Source organism: Saccopteryx leptura, chromosome 3 (assembly GCF_036850995.1).
Source record: "Saccopteryx leptura isolate mSacLep1 chromosome 3, mSacLep1_pri_phased_curated, whole genome shotgun sequence".
Classification (NCBI taxonomy): domain Eukaryota; kingdom Metazoa; phylum Chordata; class Mammalia; order Chiroptera; family Emballonuridae; genus Saccopteryx; species Saccopteryx leptura.
This window is the reverse complement of record NC_089505.1, coordinates 56,371,559-56,395,865: the sequence shown is the minus strand read 5'-3', so window position 1 is coordinate 56,395,865 and position 24,307 is coordinate 56,371,559. Positions and strand designations below refer to the sequence as shown.

The following is a 24,307-nucleotide window of genomic DNA, read 5'->3' as shown; positions in this document are numbered from 1 at the left end:
TTTATCCTAGAAGAACTCTTTCTCTCTGACAAACTAAATTTATATTCAATATTAACAAAAAAGATTACAAAACCTTTCCAGCTGGTAATTCTACTTAACCAGCCAGTAGAATTAGATTGATTCATAGGTCTGCAATACTCCGTCCTGGTCTTTATGGTGATGAGGCCTCAGCTCCCCCTTGGTCTCGTGTCACCTACATCTCCTTGGGAAGCATCAAGATGCAGAGGCCCGGCTTACTGTTGCATTACAGCTCCTTTGCCTTCTCTGCTGGAGACATCTATCTGGCCCTCTGGGTCACTCTCCTGCCCTGCTCTACCCCCTGTGTCTTGCTTAGGCCTCTGGCTTCCCGATGGGTCAAGGGGGAGTCCTAGAAGGAAGTCAGAGGGCGGGGAGCCGTGGGTGGGCAGTGACTCCCCTGGGTCCTCCCCATGGGGTTGCTGCAGGCAGGCAGTGCCCTCGGCTCCTCTCAGGGTCCTCTCAGCACAGCTTCTCCGTGGCTGCCTGTCCTGCTCTCTGCTCCCTCCTACCCCTCCAGAGCTGTCTGTGGCCCTGAGGCAGGGCACTGCTTTCAGGGGCTCTCCGGGTCCTGCACAAATGACACGCTCATCAGATCATCCCTCTCCTGTAGTACTTTCTTATTATTTATTTATTTTTGCAAGAGAGAAAAAGAGAGGCAGACAAACAGACAGGAGGGGAGAGTGATGAGAAGCATCAACATATAGTTGTGGCACCTTAGTTGTTCATTGATTGCTTTCTCATGTGTGCCTTGACCAGGGGTCCCAGCTGAGCCAGTGACCCCTTGCTCAAGCCAGCAACCTTGGGCTTCAAGCCAGCAAGCTTTGGCTCAAGCCAGCAACCATAGGGTCATGTCTATGATCTAACGCTCAAGCTGGTGACCCCATGCTCAAGCTGGATGAGCCTGCGTTCAAGCCTGCAATCTTGGGGTTCCAAACCTGGATGCTCAACATTCCAAGCCAATGCTTTATCCACTGTGCCACTGCCTGGTCAGGCCTTCCTGCACTTTCTTACAGGGTCTGACCGACACCTTCTCCCCGAGTCAGGCATTTATATGCTGAACTGGCCAGACTTCAAGCCTTTCAAATTAGAACAAATCTGTGAAATCGTTTATTCATTCAACTAATGTCTTTGAAGTATGCATTATAAAAGTGAGATGCCTATTATGAGCCAGCTCTTTTAGACACTGGGTTTTTAGGGTGAGTAAGATTGATAAAGTCCTTGCTGTTGAAGAGCTTACATTCAGACGGGGGGGGGGGATAAACGTCAGGTCAAATAGATATACATTATATTGTTAGCTAGTGATGGGTGCTGACGGAGACACAGCTCAGGCTAAGGGAACAGAAATGGTGGGGATAGGGTGCTATTTTAGATAGAATGTGCAGTCACAGACGCTTCTCTGGAGAGACTTGAGACGAGTAAAGAGGCCTGGTGGCAGGGAGAAGAGTGGTCCAGGGGGAGCAGCAGTGTGCACAGAGGGCATGGCGGAGGCGTGGCCCAGAGACTGGCCTGGAGGAAGGGACTGAGGCAGAGACTAGCAGAGAGGTAGGCGGGGGCCGGGCCACACCAGGGCTGGGGGCCAGTGTAAGAGCTTTGAATTTCATTCTCAACATAGCCATGGGAGGATTTTAAGCAACAGAGTGACATGATCTGACTTATGATTTTAAAAGGCTCACCATTCAGTGTGACCAGGGAAAGAGGGTTTGTAGATGGCACCGTCAAATGACAAAAATAACATAATTTAGAAACCAGTTTGATGTCCTTTATTCAAAGGAAAACAGTCCATAGATTGGGGAGTACAGCGCTCCCCACCAGTGGCGCACTCTTCTCGAGGATTCTGGGCGAGAGAGATTTCCCGTGTTAGGAGAGGAGACTGGAGACGAGGCAGGATGGCCAGGAGGTCAGGCTTTTCCTGGGGAGGCCGGCAGGTCCCGTTCTCCAGGGTAAGGAGAGCTGAGTTGGAGGACTGTGATCAGTACACGTTAGGTCTCCTGGACGGTTTTCCCAGAGGAGTAGGTTGGCTTAGGTTTAGATTTGGGATGTGGGCTGGGCCACTCAGGCAACCTCCATTCTGTGGGTCGGAATATACAACTAGTCTTGCCTTTTTCTGTGTGGCCTCAGCCACGTCCGCTAGTGTGTCTCAGAAGGCTAAGTACCTGATCTGTACAATGAATGTGACATGGTGTCTGTGGCACAGGAATGTACCAAGAGAGAGGCCCTCACAGGATGGCTGGATGGCCCCGAGAAGCAGCAGAAAGGACACTGGCAGAGCAGGTGGGCATGAGAAAGGAGATCAGTAAGAGAAAGAAGACTAGAGGGAACCCAAAGAAACAGGGGTTCATGACAGAGCGGGCTGGCGGAAGCTGATACAGAGAATGTGGGATTTGGAGTCCAGCAGCCCTGAGTTTGAGTCTGCGCACTATTGATTAATTCCATGACCTTGAGCAAGCGACCTCCCTTCTCTGAACGTGCTTCCTCATTTGAACATGGAGACAATAACAAGTACCTCTTCAGAGGTGTAATAAAGAGCTTAGCAAAATGTATAGGGCATAATTAACCGTTATGGTTGAAATTTATAAAAATATAATGGAAATGGCTGCTATTCGGTGTCCCCCAAGACTTCTAGCCATAGAGGGCTCCTGTCCTTTAACATGCAAATAAAAAGAGGGAAACCTTATTCCATGTTCTAAGCCAAACCAAAGTCACCCCTCCCCCATCCTTTTCTGAGTGACAGCTCTCTCTCTCACCTCTTCTCTCGTGCTTCCTGTGGCCACAAGTCAGCCTGCACACTGATTTCCCCAAAGCATCACTGTCTCGTGCAGTTATATGCAACAACTGTTTACTGAGGGCGTGGCACAGTATGACACCAATTGAAATTACATATTGGTCACTGCTGTTGATAAAATTTCCTCAGCCATTCCATATACTGGAATGTCTCACTGGCGCTTTTTTTTTTTTCTCTCACTGGCTTTTTTTTAAGTCCCACCCTCTCATTATTTTAAAGGCCAGTCTATAATCCCACAAATTTTCTTTTTTTTTTTTTTTGTATTTTTCTGAAGTGAGAAGCAGGGAGGCAGACAGAATCCCTCATGGACCTGACTGTGATCCACCCAACATGCCCACTAGGGGGCGATGCTCTGCCCATCTGGGCTGTTGTTCTGTTGCAACTGGAGCCATTCTAGCGCCTGAGGCAGAGGCCATGGAGCTGTCCTCAGCGCAGGGGCAACTTTGCTCCAGTGGAGGCTTGGCTGCGGGAGAAGAGAGAGATAGAGGGAAAGGAGAGGGAGGAGGGTGAAGAAGCAGATGGGCGCTTCTCCTGTGTGCCCTGGCCGGGAATCAAACTCGGGACTTCCACACACCAGGCCGACTCTCTACCATTGAGCCAACTGGCCAGGGCCCCACAAATTTTGATTTTTATTATTGTTTTCATGAAGTATACTTCTGACTCTGATTGGGCCTATTTTTTAATGTATAAATAATTTTTAAAATGTCTTTGCTAAACCAAGGGCCATCTTAGTTTAGAGCTCTATCCACTAAAAACCAGAGAAGGTTGTGAGATTATCTTCTTTTTAGCACAAATTCTCAAGCATGGGTCTTTTAAACTGAGGAGAGCAGTGCAGATTTATAGATTATGCTGCTGTGTGTCACCCCTCCATCACCTGTGGAAATGGATACAGTTAGTGTTTTGGTGCAAAGAGTTGAAATTTCCTTTCTGTTAGTAAACAAGGCAACTGGAATATCACAGGAAAAACTACTCTGAGTGTTGACTGTGTGATAACAAGCAGGAAGGAGAGGAGGCAGTACCAGCAATGAGAAAGCAGGGAGAAAGCCAAGGCTCTCTCTGTGTCCCCTTCAGTACCAAGAAAGCAGTCAGCCCTTCAGCCCAGGAGCACAAGCACTTGCCACCCTAATTAACACACAACTGTGCTTCTCTTAATCCTTTCAATGGCTACGGGTTGACCACCTTACGTCTCCGCCAGTGTTCTGGCCCCTCCCGGAGACGCCACGCTTGCTCATGCTCTCCCTTTTCCTGGGGTATGGACACACTCCATCCACACCTAACACAATGGTTCGCATCCTAGCTTGTACCACCACTTTCACAAAACCTTCCCTGATCACCCTCTTCCTTCTCTTTCTTGATTTAAGAATTGCTGTGACTAATATAGATACATGCTGCTTTACTTTTTCCTCACATAAGTGCCTATATTATGGTCCCCAGCAGATAGAAGGTGCTCAAATGCATGAATTAATCCTTATACTTTGTAAAAATCACTGGGACCACAGTCCTCAGAGCGTGGAAAGTGGCCAATATTCATTGAATATAAAAATCGTTTTCTGTTGCTGAGCACAACAAATTATTACAAATTTAGCAGCTGAAAACAACGTACATTTATTATCTGAGTTTCCATGGGTCAGGAGTCTGGACAAGTCTTGTCTGGGTCCTCTACTTAGGGGCTCATGACCTGCAATCAAGATATTGACCAGGGCTGAGTTTTATCTGAGGCTTGGGCCCTCTCCCAAGTTCACGTGGGTTGTGGCAGAATCCATTTCCTTGCAGTCATAGAACTTGTGGCGTCTTGCTTCTTTAAGGCCATCAGGAGAGAAACTCTGATGCTTCTTCAAGTCTCTGACCTCTAGACCTCTTTTAAAGGACTCACGTGATTGGGTCAGGCCTACCTAACTAAGGATAATCTCCCTTTTGTGTCACTGAAAGTCAGCTCATTAGAGAACTTAATCACATCTGTAAAAAAATCCCTTCAGCTTTGCCTCCTAACAAATCTAGTTCTGGAAGTGACATCTATCATAGTCCCAGGTCCTGCCCACACTCACAGAGAGGGGACACACAGGGCATATGCACCAGGGGAAAGGGATTTGGGGAGCCACTTTAAAATTCTTTGTACCACAAATATATTTGGAACAATGGTCTTAATAGAATGTTTTTTATTTGATTGTGTCACAAGACCTAAAATTGCTTCAAAATAGGAAAAACTTCAAATTAATGTCTATTTTAAATGTAAAAGTCTGTAAATAATGTCTATAAAGAAGACATAAATGTCCCATCATTTTAGGGGGTAGATTGAGAATGAAAACAATTATTTCAAATCATTATAGTTTGTTGTAATATGTTGTTTAGAGTTAGGTTCAGTTCATTGTATTCAATCTAGAAACAAGATCACAAAATGTTCATGTATAAATGACAGAGTTGAGTTTGTTAATAGCTGAGGAAACAGACTAAATGTCTGTCTAAACAGTGCATAGTTTGAGAAACATGTAAAGAACTATGGGAGATTCTTATCTTCTATGGAGAGACTGATGCCTCCAGCAGGGCGTGGAAAAGTCAGTCACGGAAAGTCTTTAGTCTAATGAGCTCACATCATAGTTATCGTTCTTTCTCAGAATTCTACCTAGCTTTTTCATATACAGTGTGGCGCAAAAGTGGGTTTAAAGTGGTTTGTATGGAAAATAATACAATAATTAATAAAAAATAATAAAAGAATAAATTCTCTGTTCCATGTACTCACAACTATAAACTTACTTTTGCCCCACCTGTTTCTACACAAAGTTGGGATGGTGTAATGCTATCCTAAAACAGCCAGGGGAATCCCTTCTTCTCCCTGGTGTGAGCAGCGGCTGTTTCCCTTTCAAGGGTATGAACTTTGGGGCAGCATCACCCATGACAACCATATTTAAACCAGATTTGTGCCTGGGCTGAGGTTTGCTCAAAGACGAAGGACAGAAAGAAAATTCTTTTTTTTCCCTTCGTTATTCTTTCATTATAAGCCAGCAGTGACACTTTCACTGGGCTCTTAGAGAAATTAGAATGTTTAGTGAACTAATACTTCTGTAAAATAAATAGACCCAAACCTTCCTGGCATACCTATTAACAGGTGACAAAGCCTGGGCTTGCTGGGTAAGGGTAATTTACCAGAACTAACACCAATGTTTCTGTTGGTGGCAGTAAAAATGGCACCAGAATGTTACTGACAATTGGATCTTGGTTCAGCGGCCCTGGTACTTGAGTTCTGGCTAAGAAAGAATTCAGAGCCAAGAATCAAGCTGTTGCCTGACCTGTGGTGGCGCAGTGGATAAAGCATCGACCTGGTAATGCTGAGGTCGCTGGTTCGAAACCCTGGGCTTGCCTGGTCAAGGCACATATGGGAGTTGATGCTGCCGGCTCCTCCCCCCCTTCTCTCTCTCTTTTTCTCTCCTCTCTCTCGGTCTCTCTCTCTCCTCTCTAAAAATGAATAAAAAAAAAAAAGAATCAAGCTGTCAGAAAAAGTTTATTTAGAAAGCCATAGAGGTAGAAGTGAGCTGTAGAAGAAATGGGCTCAGGAAACAAGTTACAGATGCAGAAGAAGGGTCCTTGGGACTTGGAACAAAGAGATAAAGGTAAAGGTAACCCACCTAGGGGGAGAAAGAGGGAATGTGAGCTAAAAAGAAAATTCTGTAGTTTAATGTATAAGAATATCTCACTGGGAGGTTATAAAAGAACTAGTTGAAACCTAATGTAACAATAGATTAAAAAAGGATAAAAAATGACAATTTTCTTTTAAGTGAGAGGAGAGGAGATAGAGAGATAGACTCCCACAAGCGCCCTGATCAGAATCCACCTGGCAACCCCTGTCTGGGGCCAATGATTGAATCAACCAAGCTATCCTTAGTGCCTGAGACTGATGCTCAAACTAATCAAGCCACTGGCTGCAAGTGGGGAAGAGAGAGAAGAAGAAAAGGGTGAGAGAGAGAAGCAGATGGTTGCTTCTCATGTGTGCCCTGACTGGGGATTAAACCTAGGATGTACACATGCTGGGCCGACGCTCTATCCACTGAGCCAAATGGCCAGGGCCACACACAAAAAAAGACAATTTAAAGATGGTTTCTTTTGGAAAAGTTTAAAGTTCCAATACTTTAATACAACATTTGCTCTGTGGAGATGTGCCAGGCTGTGTGAACACATGCTCTGCACTCATTTATATGCACATTGTTGGTGACTAGCAGCTGAAATATGTTCATATGAATTTTTTCCAATGTGATATGGAAGGGCAGGACCAACGAATGTGGGAGGCAAGTTAGGCGTTGGCAATTCTGTTTTTTCTGCGTCCAGCCCCACCTCTGTGCTCTGCAGAGACCCAGTCATAAATCCCGGGATAAGGACGTTCTACTGAGCTCTGCCTTCCTGCTCCAGAATATAGACTCACACAGGTAGAGAAAGGAGTGTGTGACGGAAGTCCCTGAAGCTGGGTGACCCCTGGGGAGTTTGGGGGATGGGTAGGCAGGAGAAGGTGTGCCAATTTCTCATCCCTTACCCACACCCTGGTAAAAGTTCTATTGCTCTGGTGAGCAGAACACAGGACCCTTTTTTCAGTTTGCACTAAAAAAAAAAAAAAAAAGTGCGCTAATTAAATAGTACAATACCTTGAGTGAGCCTGAAAAATAATTAAAGCTGGCAGCTCTTCCTCTCATCTCTGTCGATGTTAATTTGATGGAGTCTCTTCTTGCAAGAGGATTTCACTGGCTTGTTTAAAAACAAAACTACAGGCTTGCTATTTTTATTTCATTCGTTATGATAATCACAAAATATAACCTCTTTTTTTAAACACTTTATTTAAACAAAATGATGAAATGCCCACAGGTCATGTCAGAGTAGTTATTACTGAGGCTCATTAATGAACTTCACCCTATAAAGGTGGCTCAGCATGAGCCACCCGAGCAGAGGCAGCATGCGAAAGGGCTGACTCCAGGTCAAAACCTGGAAAATACTGATGGGAGCTGGCGACAGATAAATGTGTCTTACAGGAAATAATAACACTTGTTGCCCTATAGTTGAACCAACAATGACAGTTATAAACTATCAAGTATTTTTCCTACCAAAATGTGATCTAATATGTGACTGACCTAGAGTTCAGATAAACTATAGATGTATATAGCTTTGAGAACAAAAATGGGTTCTAGGTCCATTCTGCATAGCTTTTGGACACATCCATTTAGAAATATGAACTGTCCCCTAAATTCAGCACAACCCAAGCCAGGCCGGTGATGCTCCGAGGGCACGCCCCCAGCGTTGGCACAGGCCTCGAGGCTGCACTGGGACGTTCTTTGGATTCAGCACTCTCAAAGGAGTGTCTGCTTTCCTCCAGTCCTTTCTTCTCTCCTCTCTAGTCTCACAGTTTGTCATTTCAGGCCCTTCCGCCCTTCACATCTGAACTGCTGCCTTCAGGTCCACGTCCAGGTGGGCCCACCGAAGGCTGACGTGCTTGTCGTCCTCCAGCACTGCTTAGATCGTCGTGTCCCTTCCCTGCTCAGAAACCTGCAAAGATCTCGTGCTTCCCACATCACACCTTGGCTTCATGACTTGCCTTGCAAGGCCCTCCCTAAATTAGATTGATCTTACTTATTCAACCTTCCACTTATTCCATTGACCCCCATCATGTCCCATCACTCCAGGAGTCCCCTGTGCCTCACTTCGTTGTCACTTTATTGCCTTTCTTCAGGCTCTTCCCTTCACCTGGAATGTCATTCCTCAACCCTTGTCTCATTAAATCTCTCTTTCAAGGCTTGTCCTGTGTCTTCTCTGCAGCCTTCCGGCACACCCTCACTGGTCTTTTACTCTTTGAACTCTGAAACCATTACAAATGTCTCTTCTACACATGTTAGCATTTAATTATATGCCTGCCTGCACAGTGGTTGTTTTATAGACAGGTCTATAAGCTTCTAGAAGTCAAACTCAGCCTTATATTCTCTATCCCTCACATAGTGAATATGTTGTAGTTACCACATAGAAAATATCAATTATTTCATGGTTTATTCTGTCCAGGTTGAATCAGTAGAATTCTTATATTCAGATTATATTGTCAACTATATGTATAGCCACAGTATTAAATAAATGTTTTCATGTAAATGATTGTTTTAATGAACTGATTAATACTAGATTATAAGGATTTTTTTTTTTTTTTTTTGTATTTTTCTGAAGCTGGAAACGGGGAGAGACAGTCAGACAGACTCCCACATGCGCCCGACCGGGATCCACCCGGCACGCCCACCAGGGGCGATGCTCTGCCCACCAGGGGGCGATGCTCTGCCCCTCCGGGGCGTCGCTCTGTTGTGACCAGAGCCACTCTAGCGCCTGGGGCAGAGGCCAGGGAGCCATCCCCAGCGCCCGGGCCATCTTTGCTCCAATGGAGCCTCGGCTGTGGGAGGGGAAGAGAGAGACAGAGAGGAAGGAGGGGGAGGTGGAGAAGCAAATGGGCGCTTCTCCTATGTGCCCTGGCCGGGAATCGAACCCGGGTCCCCCGCACACCAGGCCGACGCTCTACTGCTGAGCCAACCAGCCAGGGCTGATTATAAGGGTTTTAACTGCTGCCCACTATAATACTTCTTTAGAAAGAAAGAAACAAAGAAAAAGCCCTGAACTAGGATACATTTGCTTTAAAATTTAATTTAAATTCTACTCCTTCAATAATGCACTACTTTTTCTGTACAGGCTGATCATAAATGGTAGCTATCATCATACACCTGTGGCATCCTCTACATACCTCTAAACAGTAACATCAACTTGTACCATCTTTACATATTTACCTGTTTTCCTACCCCCTTACCTCAACATGTGAGTTCCTTAATGGCAAAGTCTGTTTTTAATCCCCGAATCTGCAGAAACTGATATGGAGCTGGCAACCAATTAATGCTGTTGAATGAATGAATGAATTATGAGAGCCCTCTGTTGCCATGGGTGTGACATTCTATAAGTGCAGTTATGGTTGGCAAATAACCATTGAGTCTTTTTATAAATAGATCTTTTAATATTTTAAGTGATTAAGATAACGTTGAAAATTGTTTTTCTATTGAGAGAGAGAGAAAGAGGGGAGAGAAAGAGAAAGAAGCATCAACCTATTGTTTCACTTAGTTGTTCCGCTTAGTTGTGTACTCACTGATTGCTTCTCATATGTGCCCTGACCAGGGGCCAAACCTGCTGCCTCTGCATGCTAGGTCGATGCTTTATCCACTAAACCAGCCAGCCAGGGCAAGGTAACTTTTTTTTTAAGGAAAAAGTCTCAATCTATTCAAATTTTATCTTTTTACATAAACAATTACAGAGGAAATTATTGCTGAGTTTAGACCAGGAGAAAGTAAATTGTTTCTTGTCAAGACTAGAGAAATCTGTACTATATTTTTTAAGTAGGTTTAGTTATCTCCTTTTTATGACTTTTCTTAGGAACAGCTCTCTTACTCATAAACAAAAGAAACAAATAATCTGATTTTTAAAATGGGCAAAGGGCTTGAATAGACATTTCTCCAAAGAAGAGCTACATGTACAAACATATGAAAAGATGCTCACCATCACTAGTTATTACAGTGAGATGCCACCTCACACCCATTATGATGGCTAGTATAAAAAAACTAAATATAGCTAGTGTCAGTGAAGATGTGGAGAAACTGGAACCACTGAGCTCTGTTGATGGGAGTGTACAATGGTGCAGATCTATGGAAAACAGTATAAAGGGTCCTAAAAAATTAACGATACAATTGCTATTTGATCCAGCAATCCCACTTCTGGGAATATATCCAAAAGAATTGAAGGCAGGGTCTTAAAGAGATACTTGTATACCCATGTTCATTGCGGCATTATTCACTATAGCCAAGAGATAGAAGCACCCAAATATCCATTTACAAATGAATAAATAAAGAAAATGTGGTACATATGTAAAGTGGAATATTATTTAACCTTAAAAAGGAGGAAATCTTGTCTTATGCTACAATATGAACAAACCTTGAGGACACTGTGCTTAATGAAATAAGCCAGTTACAAAAAGACAAACACTGTATGTTTGGTACCTAAAGTAGTTCAACTCACAGAGACAGAAAGGGGAATAGTGGTTTTCAGGAACTAGGGAGAGAGGGAAATGGGGAGTTGTAATTCAATGACATAGTTTCAGTTTTACATGATGAAAAAATTAGGTCTGTGGCACAACAAGGTGAATATTGTCAACACGATTGAAAGGTACTGAATGATTAAGATGGTAAATTTTGTTATATGCTCTTCATTATAACTTAAATTAAAATTAAAGTTATAGAAAGAATAACACCTCACATACATACTCACCATCATCAATAATATATGCTTGCACATTGACATGAGCCAGTGGGTGCTTAATAAAGGTTTCTAATCCTACTGGTCATGATAAAAAAAGAAAGAAAGAAATAGAACATTTCTTCTGGTTTCTATCACCTAGTAATAAAGACTTAAGTAATCAATAGGCATAATAGTAGTGTGACTAATTTGTTGAAGAATGAAACTTGTTACCAAATACTCAAAAGTTCTGATAAGACTTATGCAAACTAGAAACTACTGGAACAAATGTTATGGTGATTACTGAATTATATTGATGAATATAGGTATCAAGTATTTGGGTTTTAATGAGGTAGACATAATTGTTGCCTTTTTAATTATGTTGCACACCTACATTTTGTGTAATGTTACATGGTATTTGACTTATGGGATATAGTTTATATCTTTTTTAAAAAAGCGTAAGCATATAGCCTGACCAGGCAGTGGTGCAGTGGATAGAGCGTCGAACTGGGATGCCAAGGACCCAGGTTCAAGACCCCAAGGTCGCCAGCTTGAGCGTGGGCTCATCTGGTTTGAGCAAAAGCTCGCCAGCTTGGACCCAAGGTCGCTGGCTCGAGCAAGGGGTTACTCGGTCTGCTGAAGGCCCACGGTCAAGGCACTTAGGAGAAAGCAATCAATGAACAACTAAGATGTCACAATGCACAATGAAAAACTAATGATTGATGCTTCTCATCTCTCCATTCCTGTCTGTCTGTCCCTATCTATCCCTCTCTCTGATTCTCTGTCTCTGTAAAAAAAAAAAAAAAAAAAAAAAAAAAAAAAAAGCATAATCATATAATGGCTCATATAACAAAAACTCAGCACTAAAGAAGTTGACCTTGTTCACTAGAAAAAGAAAATTAAAGCTAAAATATCTTTCTTGCTCTATTTCCTATCTTCTGGAATCAGATTTTCCATATAATTTAATGCATGCAGGGCGACTTTCTCCAAACTTCTGTTGCCTTTTCAGCAGCTTTGGTTCAGTGTCACACCCAAAAAACGGGCGCACCTCTTTAACCCTTTCAGCTCTTGAATCAAACACACCCTTATTAAAAGTGCTTTTCAAGTAAACAGTCAGTATCTGTCATTCAGCTCGGCCTCAGGGAGAGAGCACGGTGCCGGGGAGCCCAGCGGGAGGCTGAGGTGTAGCCCGGGAAGGCTGGGAGGAGGAAGGTTAGCCGGGGCTATTCTAAGTAAGAAGACTGATGTTGGTAATGCCTGCACAGCTACATTTTACTTCTCATAGTCCCTTGGTGTTTTTTTAGAAAGCAAAAAAGAAGCAACATCATGGTAAGAAACTAACTGAACTTTTGTTATCTCTTCATTGACTAAGAATGTTTTGAACTTTAGTTGTATTACTACTGTTAACGACATCAATTAACTTCACAATGTGTTCACTGTCTAGAGCTGGCACAGTCTCTGGGCTTAAAAATTGTAAGCAGTTGTGAACAGAAGGACTATAATGGGAAGCTGAGTACCCAGGGGGCCTTTGGCTTGGCTTGAAGTAGAAGTGAACATGCCTAGTGTGTGATCTTTAAAAATATTGCAGGTGATCTTTGACAAGCTACTCTTGTTAAATATATTTGAGTTAGTTTCATCAGCCAATCTTACAATGTCAGTTCTATAGACCTGTTGTTGAGTGCACTATAAAGAATTTAGTTAATCCTCTTTTCCCCCTGAGTTAAAAAGAAATCTTTTCTCCCCTTTCTTTTTCCAAATGTCAAGGGCAAACTGATATCCAGCCCCTTGGAAGACATTATTTGGGAAACATTGTGTTGAGAGTAAGGAATGATCTTTATTTTTTTCTTCATGGTACGAGAGGGTAGAACTCTATTACATATTCTTTTAAAATGTAGGTTATCTTTCAAATGTGTTCTCTAGTGGGCGTTGTGCCCATAGCAAGTTATTATGTATTGCACATACTTCCCCCAAATGAGATTTTGTTAAGACCCAGGAATTTATGGGAGAGACTCGGCTTCTTATAACCCTATCATTCAAGAAGTACTATGGCTTAAAATAATTTATGGGAAAAAAACAATCTTGTAAACTTTTATGAAAGAAGAAGTTTATGTAATGTCTGTTAAACTTTGCTCACTAGTTTGATCATAGAGGCATAACTATAAAGCCCCAAGTAAGAGTTGAGCATTATTGCCACCCTTTTTTTTTGTTAGTACTTAGTACTTTTCCTCATTCTTTGATATTTTAGACACAATAATTTTGTAACTACTCTGTCAAATGGTCGTTAACGCTAAAATATGAACTTCTAATCTGCACAGAATTAACACCTGGTGTTTTTACAAAGATGCCTTTTTAAATGAGTTGGCAAAGTTTGAAAAAGTGAACATCTAGGTTTAAAAGCATCACGGCTATGAACATTCAAAAAGCATTTTAAGTTTAATAAGTGAAGTTTATGTTATTTTGGTCAATCATTTTATTAAGGTTTAATTGCAAATATCTAAGCAATGTACTAAGCAGATTAATTGAACTGTGGCTTACGTGCACTGGTAAGCAAGCTTGGAGTAGGGCGGACAGAGCTGCAGGAGGAGGTTCATTGGCCAGGCTGATAATTTTGAAGATTGTTTCTCCCTTGAGTTTTCCTGTGATAAGATAAAGTTTTGTGGAAGGCACTGCAGGTATTAATAGCATGGTGTCCAGTGAGACGACATTTTAGTTTTCATTCAAGTGGTGCCTGCTGCCTGTGTCTCCAGGCATTACCAGAACTAGGGCAGCGCTCAACCTGGGAACACAGGCTTGTCCGCCTCAAGCCTGTACAGGAACAGTGTTTGCTAAATGCAATCCAAACATGCAAGCTGAGGCAGAGAGAAGGCACCCGAGGCTCACGCTGCCTGCCAGGAACAGAGTGGTGAGAGGTGATGAAATGTTTTACTTTGCAAAACTGAGGGAGCAGCAACTTTCTCACAGACTCCCCATTCCTAGCGCACCCACGTCCCACGTCCCCTAGGGCAGTCTAGCGGAGGAGTGAAGAATAGGAACACATTCCCTGCGAGGGAAAATCAAGTGGACCTTCCTGAGGGCAGGAAGGAAGGAAGTGGAAGGGCCAGAAAACCCAGAGAGCGGACAAGATATTAGACATGAATGAAAATGCATAATTGTACAGGCCCCACTAGCTGAGGGCTGAATTTCTCCCCAGTTTGGTAGTTCCAGTGCTGTTCACTGGGCTCCCTTGGAGCTGCCCCTTCCAGCCCTGCTCCTTGGTTTCCACTGTCCATCCCCTGTGTCCGTGCACCTGCTCCTCCTCCCCACTCTCCCTAGCAATACCGTTTGCTTCTAGGTTCTTTCTGTTTTTGTTCTAGTTCCTTTCTCCCTGATATGGTGTGTGTGTGTGTGTGTGTGTGTGTGTGTGTGTGTGTGTGTGTGTGAGAGAGAGAGAGAGAGAGAGAGAGAGAGAGAGAGAGAGAGAGAGAATGAGAATGAGCCAAAAGGAAGAGAGCAGGAAATGGAAAGAGAGTAATGGCACAAACATTACTATCATTACTATGCATCTTCTGGTCCCACCATCTAAGCATGACCTTAGGCAAATCACCTAAATTACTTTTCACACTGCTGTTTTATCAACTGTGAGATGAGGGTGACAGTTACTGCCTTTCAGGACTGTTAAGAGGTCTGTGGCACATGGTAGGTTTTTAAGAATTGTTAGCTGAAATAAATCACAGAAGAATAAAAATAAAAGGCCAATAAATATATAAAATATGTTTGATGCTATTAGAAAGCAAAGAAATGCTTTATTGTAAAATATAACATGCATCAGAAAAGTGTATATAATATAAATACACGATATAATGAATAATAGCAAAGCAAGCACCTGTATAATTAGGCTTAGGTCAAGAAATGGCATACTGCCGTTACTTGACGTCTCCTGGGGTTGGTTGGTTTATTTATTTATTTATTTATTTATTTTTGATAGAATTTATTAGAGTGACACTAGTTAATATAATTATTATACAGCTTTCGGGTGTCCAGTTCTACAACATATCTGTCCACCGTATTGTGTGTTCAACCCCCCAAGTCAAGTTTTTGTCCATCACCATTTGTGCCCCTATACCCTCTGCGCCCCCCTCCCCCGCCCCCTGGCAATCACTACTGGGATCTCTTTCTGATCACACCTCCGTCCCCAAACCTCAGTCATCAAGATAAAGAATCAATATTGTATTGCAATATTTTAAAAAATAAAAACTAATGAAAAATATCTGGATGAATAAAGTATAATAAAAAATGTAAAGACAGGTGTTCTGCCAGAAGAGATATCCACTATCTTAACTGTTACAATCATCACATCTCTCCTTTTTTATAGTTTTACCACCTGTGAATATATCCCAAGACAATGCAAGTTAGTTTTTCTGTCCTTGAATTTCATATAAATGGAATGATATACTATGTTCTTATTTGTATCTGGATTCTCTTGATCAACCTGATGTCCATATGTCAAAATTATTTCCCCAATAACGCTAAGATGCTATTTGCCTTTCCCTTTCACGCTCTCCCAGGTGTACAGTGGAGAGCGGAGACAGCATGACACGCAATGATGCTCTGATGGTTAATATTCTGCTCATAAAAATTAGGGATATTTTATCGCTTCATATTCATTTTTAAATATCCCCTAATTTTTGTGAGCAGTATAGAATGTGTCCTCAGTATTGCTGAACTTTAAAAATTGCTCCGTTTTCATTTCTAACCTAATAAGTGTTGGTAGATATAACCTACATAAATGAAGGCTCTTAGGATCCTTAATTTTTAAGAATGTCAAGGGGTTCTGAAACCAAAATTTTGAGGACTGCTACTCTAGGGAATCCCCTGAGCAGAGGAACTGCTTGCTCGTAGGATGTGCGTGTCTTCAATTCTGTTATATGATGCCAGGTATTTTCCAGAGCAGCGGTGCCAATTTACATTCTGATCACCAGCCTGTGACAGTTCCTGTTGCTTCACATCCTCGCTACTATTTGGAATTATTGTTCTTTTCCAATCTGGTGGGTGTGGAATGATATTTCATTGTGATTTTCCTTTTTATTTCTTGATTACTAATTAGGAATGTATCTTCTGCAAATAATTAGGGATATGTGTAGAGATAAGCTATAAATATGTTCTCTGTAGTCTGCAATGCATTGAAAATAACATAAACCTAACCTGTGGTGGCGCAGTGGGTAAAGCCTTGACCTGGAATGCTGAGGTTGCTGATCAAAACCCTGCACTTGTCTGGTCAAGGCACATATGGGAGTTGATGCTTCCTGCTCCTCCCCCCTTTCTCTCTCTCTCTCCTCTCTAAAATGAAAAAAAAAAAAAGAAAATAACATAAATGAACAACTGTAGGAATTGACCTGCATTGACATAATGGAATTCAATACAACCATTAAAAATACTATTATAGAAATGTGTTTATTGACATGAATTTAGTGAAAGAATAACATACCAAACAGCATATACAAATGACATGATATAATACCCTCTAAATAGAGCCAAAAAGAAAAAAGTAGTAATAGTGGTGTTTTGGTTTAAATACATAAAGAATAACTTCTATTTTCTTCATTATACTGGTTTATATATTCTATCAAATATGAATATATATTTCTTCTATTTTCTTTCAAGGTTTGCTTTTCCATTCCCTGTCTCTTCCCCAGATACTGTGCTAGGTGTTTTATGAAAATCTTATCCAAAGGATGAATATTTCAGAAACTGGTTTGTGGAGGAATCACTTGAGAAGGCTAGAAACAGGCCTTCATTCCTATCTGAGAGTGGTTCACTGTGGATTTCAGCAATGATTCATTGTCCCCAGGCCATTGGCCATTCCTCTACACCAGTGGTAGTCAGTCCCTACTGCCCACTAGTGGGCGTTCCGGCTTTCATGGTGGGCGGTAGTGGAGCAACCAAAGTATGAATAAAAAGATAGATTTAACTATAGTAAGTTGTTTTATAAAGATTTATTCTGCCAAACTTAGCGAAAATCCAACATAAAGTACTTGGTAAATAATTATTATTATTATATGCTTTAACTTGCTGTAACTCTGCTTTATAAATTTTATAAAGTAAAGTTACTTCCCTACTTTATAAATCACCATTACTGTGGAACCAGTGGGCGGTTAGAAAATTTTACTACTAACAGAGATACAAAAGTGGGCGGTAGGTATAAAAAGGTTGACTACCCCTGCTCTACACACTTTTGTCTGGCTTTCATTTACTTACAGGTAAGAGAGTGAGAGATTTCTAGAAAATATGGTTGATGTGCCTAGTAGTAGCATGCATTGGGGAAGGGTAAGGAGTACATTCTTGTTCTCATGAAGCTAACATTCTGTAAGGAAAGACAGACAATAAAGGGAACCAATAAATATGAAGTATAGTTCAGGAAACGATAAGTGCTATGAAGGAAAGTAAGAGGAGAAGATTACAGAAAGTGAAGTGCTATTTCACACGGGTGATTCACAGGGGTTCTCTGCCCAGTCGTGTATCTTCCATGCATTATGATGTGGGAGAAAACATTTTTTTTAAAGGTAGACTTTTGTTTTCTTTATTTTAGTCATGGTAAGTTGAAGGTGAGTGTTCGTAAGCAATGATATGCCAAGTTCTGCATACAGAACTTTTTTAAAAGCTACATCTAATATGGTTATTTTCATCTTTATCTCACTAACTGAGAATCATAAATTAATTTTATTATTTACTTTACTTCTATGATTTAAACTTGGGCTATAAACATCAGCAAATTATCAGGCTAGTAATTATGGCAGCCATCACTGTCTTAGATCACGTTGTGATTTTCAAAGCGTGTCTGCATATTTCACTTAATGTGAATTTCTCAATACCCTATGACAGAGGAGGAATTTCTTTTTTTAATCTTATTTTTATTAATTTTAATGCAGCAACATTGATAAATCAGGGTATATATGTTCAGAGAAAACTTCTCCAGATTATTTTGACATTTGATTATGTTGCATACCCCTCACCCAAAGTGAAATTGTCAGAGGAGGAATTTCTGAGAGGATAAATGTTTTGATCCTATTTAGTAGTATTCCTGTGTTTGCTTCAGAAAGCATGCATTTTTTGAAAAGTATTATGAGGAAGTCAATAATTTTTAGAAATTATAGAGACATTTCTGGGAAGGATATATTAATTGGAAAGATGAGGATTATTCCATTTTCTTGAAATAAATTTGCTATTTTCTCCCATGCTTTAAAAAAAAATTTTTTTTGTATTTATTTTTTAAGTGAGAAGCAGGGAGGTAGAGAGACTCCCACATGTGCCCCACCGAGATCCACCCGGCAAGCACACTAGGAGGCAATGCTCTGCCCTTCTGGGGCATTGCTCCGTTGCAAACAGAGCCATTCTAGCACCTGAGGAAGAGGCCATGGAGCCATCCTCAGCGCCTGGGCCAACTTTGCTCCAGTGGAGACTTGGCTGCGGGAGGGCAAGTGAGAGACAGAGAGAAAGGATAGGGGGAAAGTTGGAGAAGCAGATGGGCACTTCTCCTGTATGCCTTGGCTGGGAATCAAACCCAGGACTTCCACACACTGGGCCAATGCTCTACCAATGAGCCAACCGGCCAGGGCTTGTATGTCCTCTTTTTGTCTATTCAGGTCTTTTATCCATTTCTTAATTGGATTCTTTGGGGGGGTTTTGGTATTGAGTTGTCGAGTTCTTGAAAAATTTTGGATAATAACCCCTTATCAGATGTATCATTGGTGAATATTTTCTTTCATTCAGTGGGTTGTCTTTTCATTTTGTTGATTGTTTTCTTTGCTGTGCAAAAAACATTTTAGTTTGATGTAGTCCCCACCCCCTTTTTCTGTTTCCCTTGCCTGAGGAGCTATAGCAGAAAAAAATATTTCTATGAGAAATGCCCGAGATTTTACTGCCTATGTTTTCTTATAAGATTTTTATGATTTTTGAATTTTACATTTTAGTCTTTAATCTGTGATGGCGAACCTTTTTATAAAAACCACCCACTTTTGCAGTGCTGGTCAACCTAGTCCCTCCTGCCCACTAGTGGGTGTTCCAGCTTTCATGGTGGGCCAATCGTGGTGCCCTGTGGTTGCTCCGCTACCACTCACCATGAAAGCTGGAACGCCCACTAGTGGGCAGGAGGGACCAGGTTGACCAGTTCCTCTATTCTCACTTCAAAAGTGGGCGGTTTTTATAAAAAGGTTCGCCATCATGGCTTTAATCCATCTTGAGTTTATTCTCAAAGATGTATGGTGTATTCTCAAAAATGAGCGTATGGTATAAGCCTTATACTATAAGGAGATGGTCTAGTTGTGGTGGTGTTTTTTGTTTGGTTTTTTTTTGCACGTGTCTGCCCAATTTTCCCAACACCATTTATTGAACAGATTATCTTTACCCTATTTTATGGTCCTGCCTCCTTTGTCAAGTATTAAGTGACTATAAAAGTGTAGTTTTATTTCTGCCTCTCAGTTTTGTTTCATTGATCTATATGTCTGTTTTTATGCCAGTACCATGCTGTCTTGATTACTATAGCCTTGAAGTGTAGTTTTATATCAAGTAGTGTGATACCTACAACTTTGTGCTTCTTTCTCAAGATTGCTGAGGCTATTCAGGATCTTTTGTGGTTCCATATAAATTGTTGGAATATTCTAGTTGTACAAAAACTATGCCATAGGTATTTTGATAGTAATTGCTTTGAATCTATAGATTACTTTGGGTAGTATAAACATTTTAATGATGTTAATTTTTTCTATCCATGAATGCAGTATATGATTTCTCAGTTTCTTTCTTCAATATCTTATAATGTTCTTAGTACCGGTTTTTTACTTCCTTGACTAATTTTATTTCATGGTACATTATATATATTTTTATGCAATTGTAAATAAAATTGTTTTCTTAGTTTCTCTTTCTGATAGTTGATTATTGGTATCTAAAAATGCCACAAATTTCTACATCTGTATCCTGCTACTTTATTGAATTCAAATATCAGTTCTAGTAGTTTTTTAGTGGAGTCTTTAGGATTCTTTTTATACAGTCTAATATCATCTGCAAGTAGTGACAGTATTACTTTTTCCTTTCTAGTTTGGATGCTTTTTATTTCTTCTTTTTGTCTGATTGCTGTGGCTAAGACTTCCAATACTATGTTGAATAAGGGTGCTGAAGGCAGATATCCCTATCTTGTTCCTGATCTTAAGGGAAACACTTTCAGTTTTTTCCTGTTGAATATGATGTTGACTGTGAGTTGGTCATATAGGGTCTTTCTTATGTTGAAGTATGTTTCCTCTATTCTCACTTCATTGAGAGTTTTATCCTAAATGGGTGCTGAATTTTATCAAATGCTTTTTCTGTATCTATTGATATGATCATGTGAATTTTACTCTTCATTTTGTTTATTTGCTCTATCACATTTATTGATTTGCAGATATTATACAGACCTTGCATTCTTGGAATAAATCCCACTTGATCATGATGTATGATCTTTTTAATGTATTGCTGAATCTGTTTTGCTAATAGTTTGTTGCAGCTTTTAGCATCTATGTTCATTAGGGATATTGGTCTATAATTTTCTTTCTTGGTAGCGTGTTTATCTGGTTTTGGAATTAGGATAATGCTGGACTCATAAAATGAGCTTAGGAGTCTTCCCTCATGTTGAACTTTTTGGAATATTGTGAGAAGGAAATATGTTAGTTCTTTGAGTGTTTGGTAAAATCCGCCTGTGAAGCCATCCAGTCCAGGACTTTTGTTTGCTGGGAGTTTTTTGATTACTGCTTCAATTTCATTAGTTATAATTGGTCTGTTCAGATTTTCTGATTCTTCGTGATTCAGTTTTGGAAGATTGTATATTTCTAAGAATTTATCCATTTCATCTAGATTCTCTAATTTGTTGGCATATAGTTGTTTGTAATATTTTTTTATAATCCTTTGTATATCTATGGTATCAGCTGTTACTTCTCCTCTTTCATTTCTGATTTTATTTGGGTCCTTTTTTTTTTATTTTTTATAGAGACAGAGAGAGAGTCAGAGAGAGGAACAGACAGATAGGAATGGAGAGAGTTGAGAAGTATGAATTATCAGTTTTTCATTGCAACACCTTAATTGTTCATTGATTGCTTTCTCATTTTGCCTTGATTATGGGCCTTCAGCAGACTGAGTAACCCCTTGCTCGAGCCAGCGACCTTGGGTCCAAGCTGGTGAGCTTTTTGCTCAATCCAGATGAACCCATGCTCAAGCTGGAGACCTCGGGGTCTCGAACTTGGGTCCTCCACATCCCAGGCCGACTCTCTATCCACTGCGCCACCACCTGGTCAGGCTCTCTTTTTTTCTTGATGAGGCTGGTTAAATGTTTGTTAGTATGTTTATCTTCTCAAAGAACCAGCCCTTAGTTTCATTTCTTAGTCTTTTTGTCATTCATTCCCACTCTACTCTTTATTATTTCCTTCCTTCTCCTTACTTTGGGCCCCTTCCTTCCTTCCTTCCTTCCTTCCTCCCTCCCTCCCTCCCTCCCTCCCTCCCTCCCTCCCTCCCTCCCTCCCTCCCTCCCTCCCTTCCTTCCTTCCTTCCTTCCTTCCTTCCTTCCTTCCTTCCTTCCTTCCTGCCTTCCTCCTGCCTTTCTCCCTCCTTTTTCTTTTAGGTGTATTCTGCCATACTTTTTTCTTTTTTTTTCTTTTTTTCTTTTTGTATTTTTCTGAAGCTGGAAATGGGGAGAGACAGTCAGACAGACTCCCGCCTGCGCCCGACCGGGATCCACCTGGCACACCCACCAGGGGGCGACGCTCTGCCCACCAGGGGGCGATGCTCTGCCCCTCTGGGGCGTCGCTCTGTTGCGACCAGAGCCACTCTAGCGCCTGGGGCAGAGGCCAAGGAGCCATCCCCAGCGCCCAGGCCATCTTTGCTCCAGTGGAGCCTCGCTGCGGGAGGGGAAGAGAGAGACAGAGAGGAAGGAGAGGGGGAGGGGTGGAGAAGCAGATGGGTGCTTCTCCTGTGTGCCCTGGCCGGGAATCGAACCCGGGACTTCTGCACGCCAGGCTGACGCTCTACCACTGAGCCAACCGGCCAGGGCCCATACTTTTTTCTTGATACTATACAATCACTATTTTGTTTTTAAAAGATTTTATTTATTCACTTTAGAGAGGAGAAAGAGAGAGAAGGGGGGAGGAGCAGGAAGCATCAACTCCCATATGTGCCTTGACCAGGCAAGCCCAGGGTTTTGAACCGGCAACCTCAGCATTCCAGGTCAACTCTTTATCCACTGTGCCACCGCAGGTCAGTCTTCTGCCATACTTTTAAATGTGGTTAAAGTAACTTTAAATTATGAAGTCTTAAGGTCACTAGAAATCTCAGAGGCAGCCTCGAGTCGATAGTGCTGTGTTGGAGAGATGTCACCCTATTCAGAGCTGCCTACCCAGTTTCCCCTCTCTTCCTGGTCTCAGTTGCCTTACAGTGAACTTGATTGTGCCTGGTGGGAGGGCAGGCATGCTGTGCCAGTCTTTCCCCAGCCGCTTTACTCACTTGTCCCCAATCACATCATTTACATATGGATGACCTAACTGAAGGTTATTCCTTGGGATTTTAGTGCTTAAATTCTGAGACTCACTAATGGTTTTTTTTGGTGTTTTATAGTATGTGTTCTTGATCTTCAATATGAGTTCTCGTGAAAGTCATTGTCAGTTATTCTCTTTAAAGTGCATAAAGAACATGCTTGGCGGGGGGTGGGGGGGTTCCGAGTCAATAAAAAAGGAACTGATTTGACTACTTCACAATGAGCACATTTTTTGGTTTGGCTAAGCTTCTTTACTCCAATTAGGAACTAACTAGTGATTTGATGATACTAATCAACCTGTGTATATAATCCAGAAGGTAGTAAGACATACTTTGCTATAAATTTCAAAGTTTTGTATCTCCTCTTAGTTACACATTATATATAAGAAAAAAATTCACCAAATTAGGATTATACATCTCTACTACAAAGAAAATTAATTCATCTTGGTAGTTATCTTTGTGAGAAATGGAAAATTTGGGGGGAACTGTGAAATTTCTGCATAGAGAAACATTCTGAGTTGCTTGTCACCCATATTTAGGCATACGGCAAGTTCCCAGCACAGGAAACAGCACACTCAACCTGGGTTACTGAGGAAGGTAATGAGGGACTGTTGATAAAGTGTGGGCAAGGCTTTAAGGAAACCAGAGAGGTGAAAGAAGCTTAAGCTTCAGAGTTCTTTGCTCACGTGGCCTCTTCCAAGGCTCTGCCCCTAACACTGTCATCCAGTATTTTGTGTTCTTGTTCTTAAAGAAAGCTTTCAAAATTAATTATGCTTCCTACCCCACAAAACCTGGTTCTGCCCCAAGCCAACGATAGTGAAGTAACTCCCTGGCCAGCACCTTTTCCATCAAGGTCTGAAAGGCCAAGAAGAGGAAGCAATTTCTGGAACCTGGAGAGAGAAGTGTAGCTTGGGGAGGGCTGCTTGGCAGAAGTCATGGTCAATCTGTGCTATACCCAACTCAGAGCCTAACAAGGGCAGGGAGAGGAGAGGAGAAAAACTCAACTCACCCTTGGTCCAGCCGCTCCCTTCAGTTCTATCCGTGCCTTCCACTGGTTGATCCAAACTAAAGCCAAAGGGCGAGGCAGTTAGTTTCTCTAGTCCACAGCGGTCAGGGCCTGGAGCACAGAAAAGGGTGAGCAAACAGAAATATCCAGTGCACATGATTTACAGAGTTACTGGCTTCTAGACACAGCCCTCTTCAATAAGTGAGAGTGCTTCTGCTGTTTGTTCTGCCACAGTCATTACTGTATGACATGGCCTAGGTGTAATCACCGACACGGCTGTCACATACTCGGTGCATCCGGTAGGTTTATAATAGTGGCATGTCAATCATATTCTAGTGAATAAATCTTATTTTTCTAATGCTATAATTTCAAATGAGAGCTAACTTTTAAAAAGCTAACTTGTGTCTTAGGAAGATAATTTGGGCCACGGTTTGCCTCTTTAAGGTAAGGAGAAAATTCCGGCACAAAGCAGACTGTCAATAATTATTAGTGGAAAGAATGAGTGAATGACTCTATAATTCAAACATTCTAGGATCTTGTTTTCCTTTTTGATTGGTTAAATGTCAGTGGCTTTAAGCAATTTGATTTCACTCTGTGTCTGTCAAACAATAAATCACCTAAAGACAGTCTTACCTGGATCTAGGAATGTACTTTTTTTTTTTAATGGTAAAGTTTATTGGAAAGCCTGCTGTGTGTGTGTG

At 41.5% G+C, this 24,307-nt stretch overlaps 1 protein-coding gene across 4 annotated transcripts in view; it reads left to right on the top strand.

The window, feature by feature from the left end:
* The window catches only part of CRYBG1 (crystallin beta-gamma domain containing 1), a 207,396-nt gene that overhangs the window by 121,677 nt on the left and 61,412 nt on the right, over nt 1-24,307 (top strand). The window contains exon 1 of one of the 4 annotated variants that reach the window (XM_066373557.1): nt 12,255-12,406. The exons of the other annotated variants lie outside the window; for them this stretch is intronic. Within the exon in view, the coding sequence (XP_066229654.1) occupies nt 12,404-12,406 (3 nt within the window). The 5' untranslated portion in view covers nt 12,255-12,403. Of the gene's footprint in view, nt 1-12,254; nt 12,407-24,307 lie in introns of those variants that run through there. 4 annotated transcript variants of the gene reach the window in all.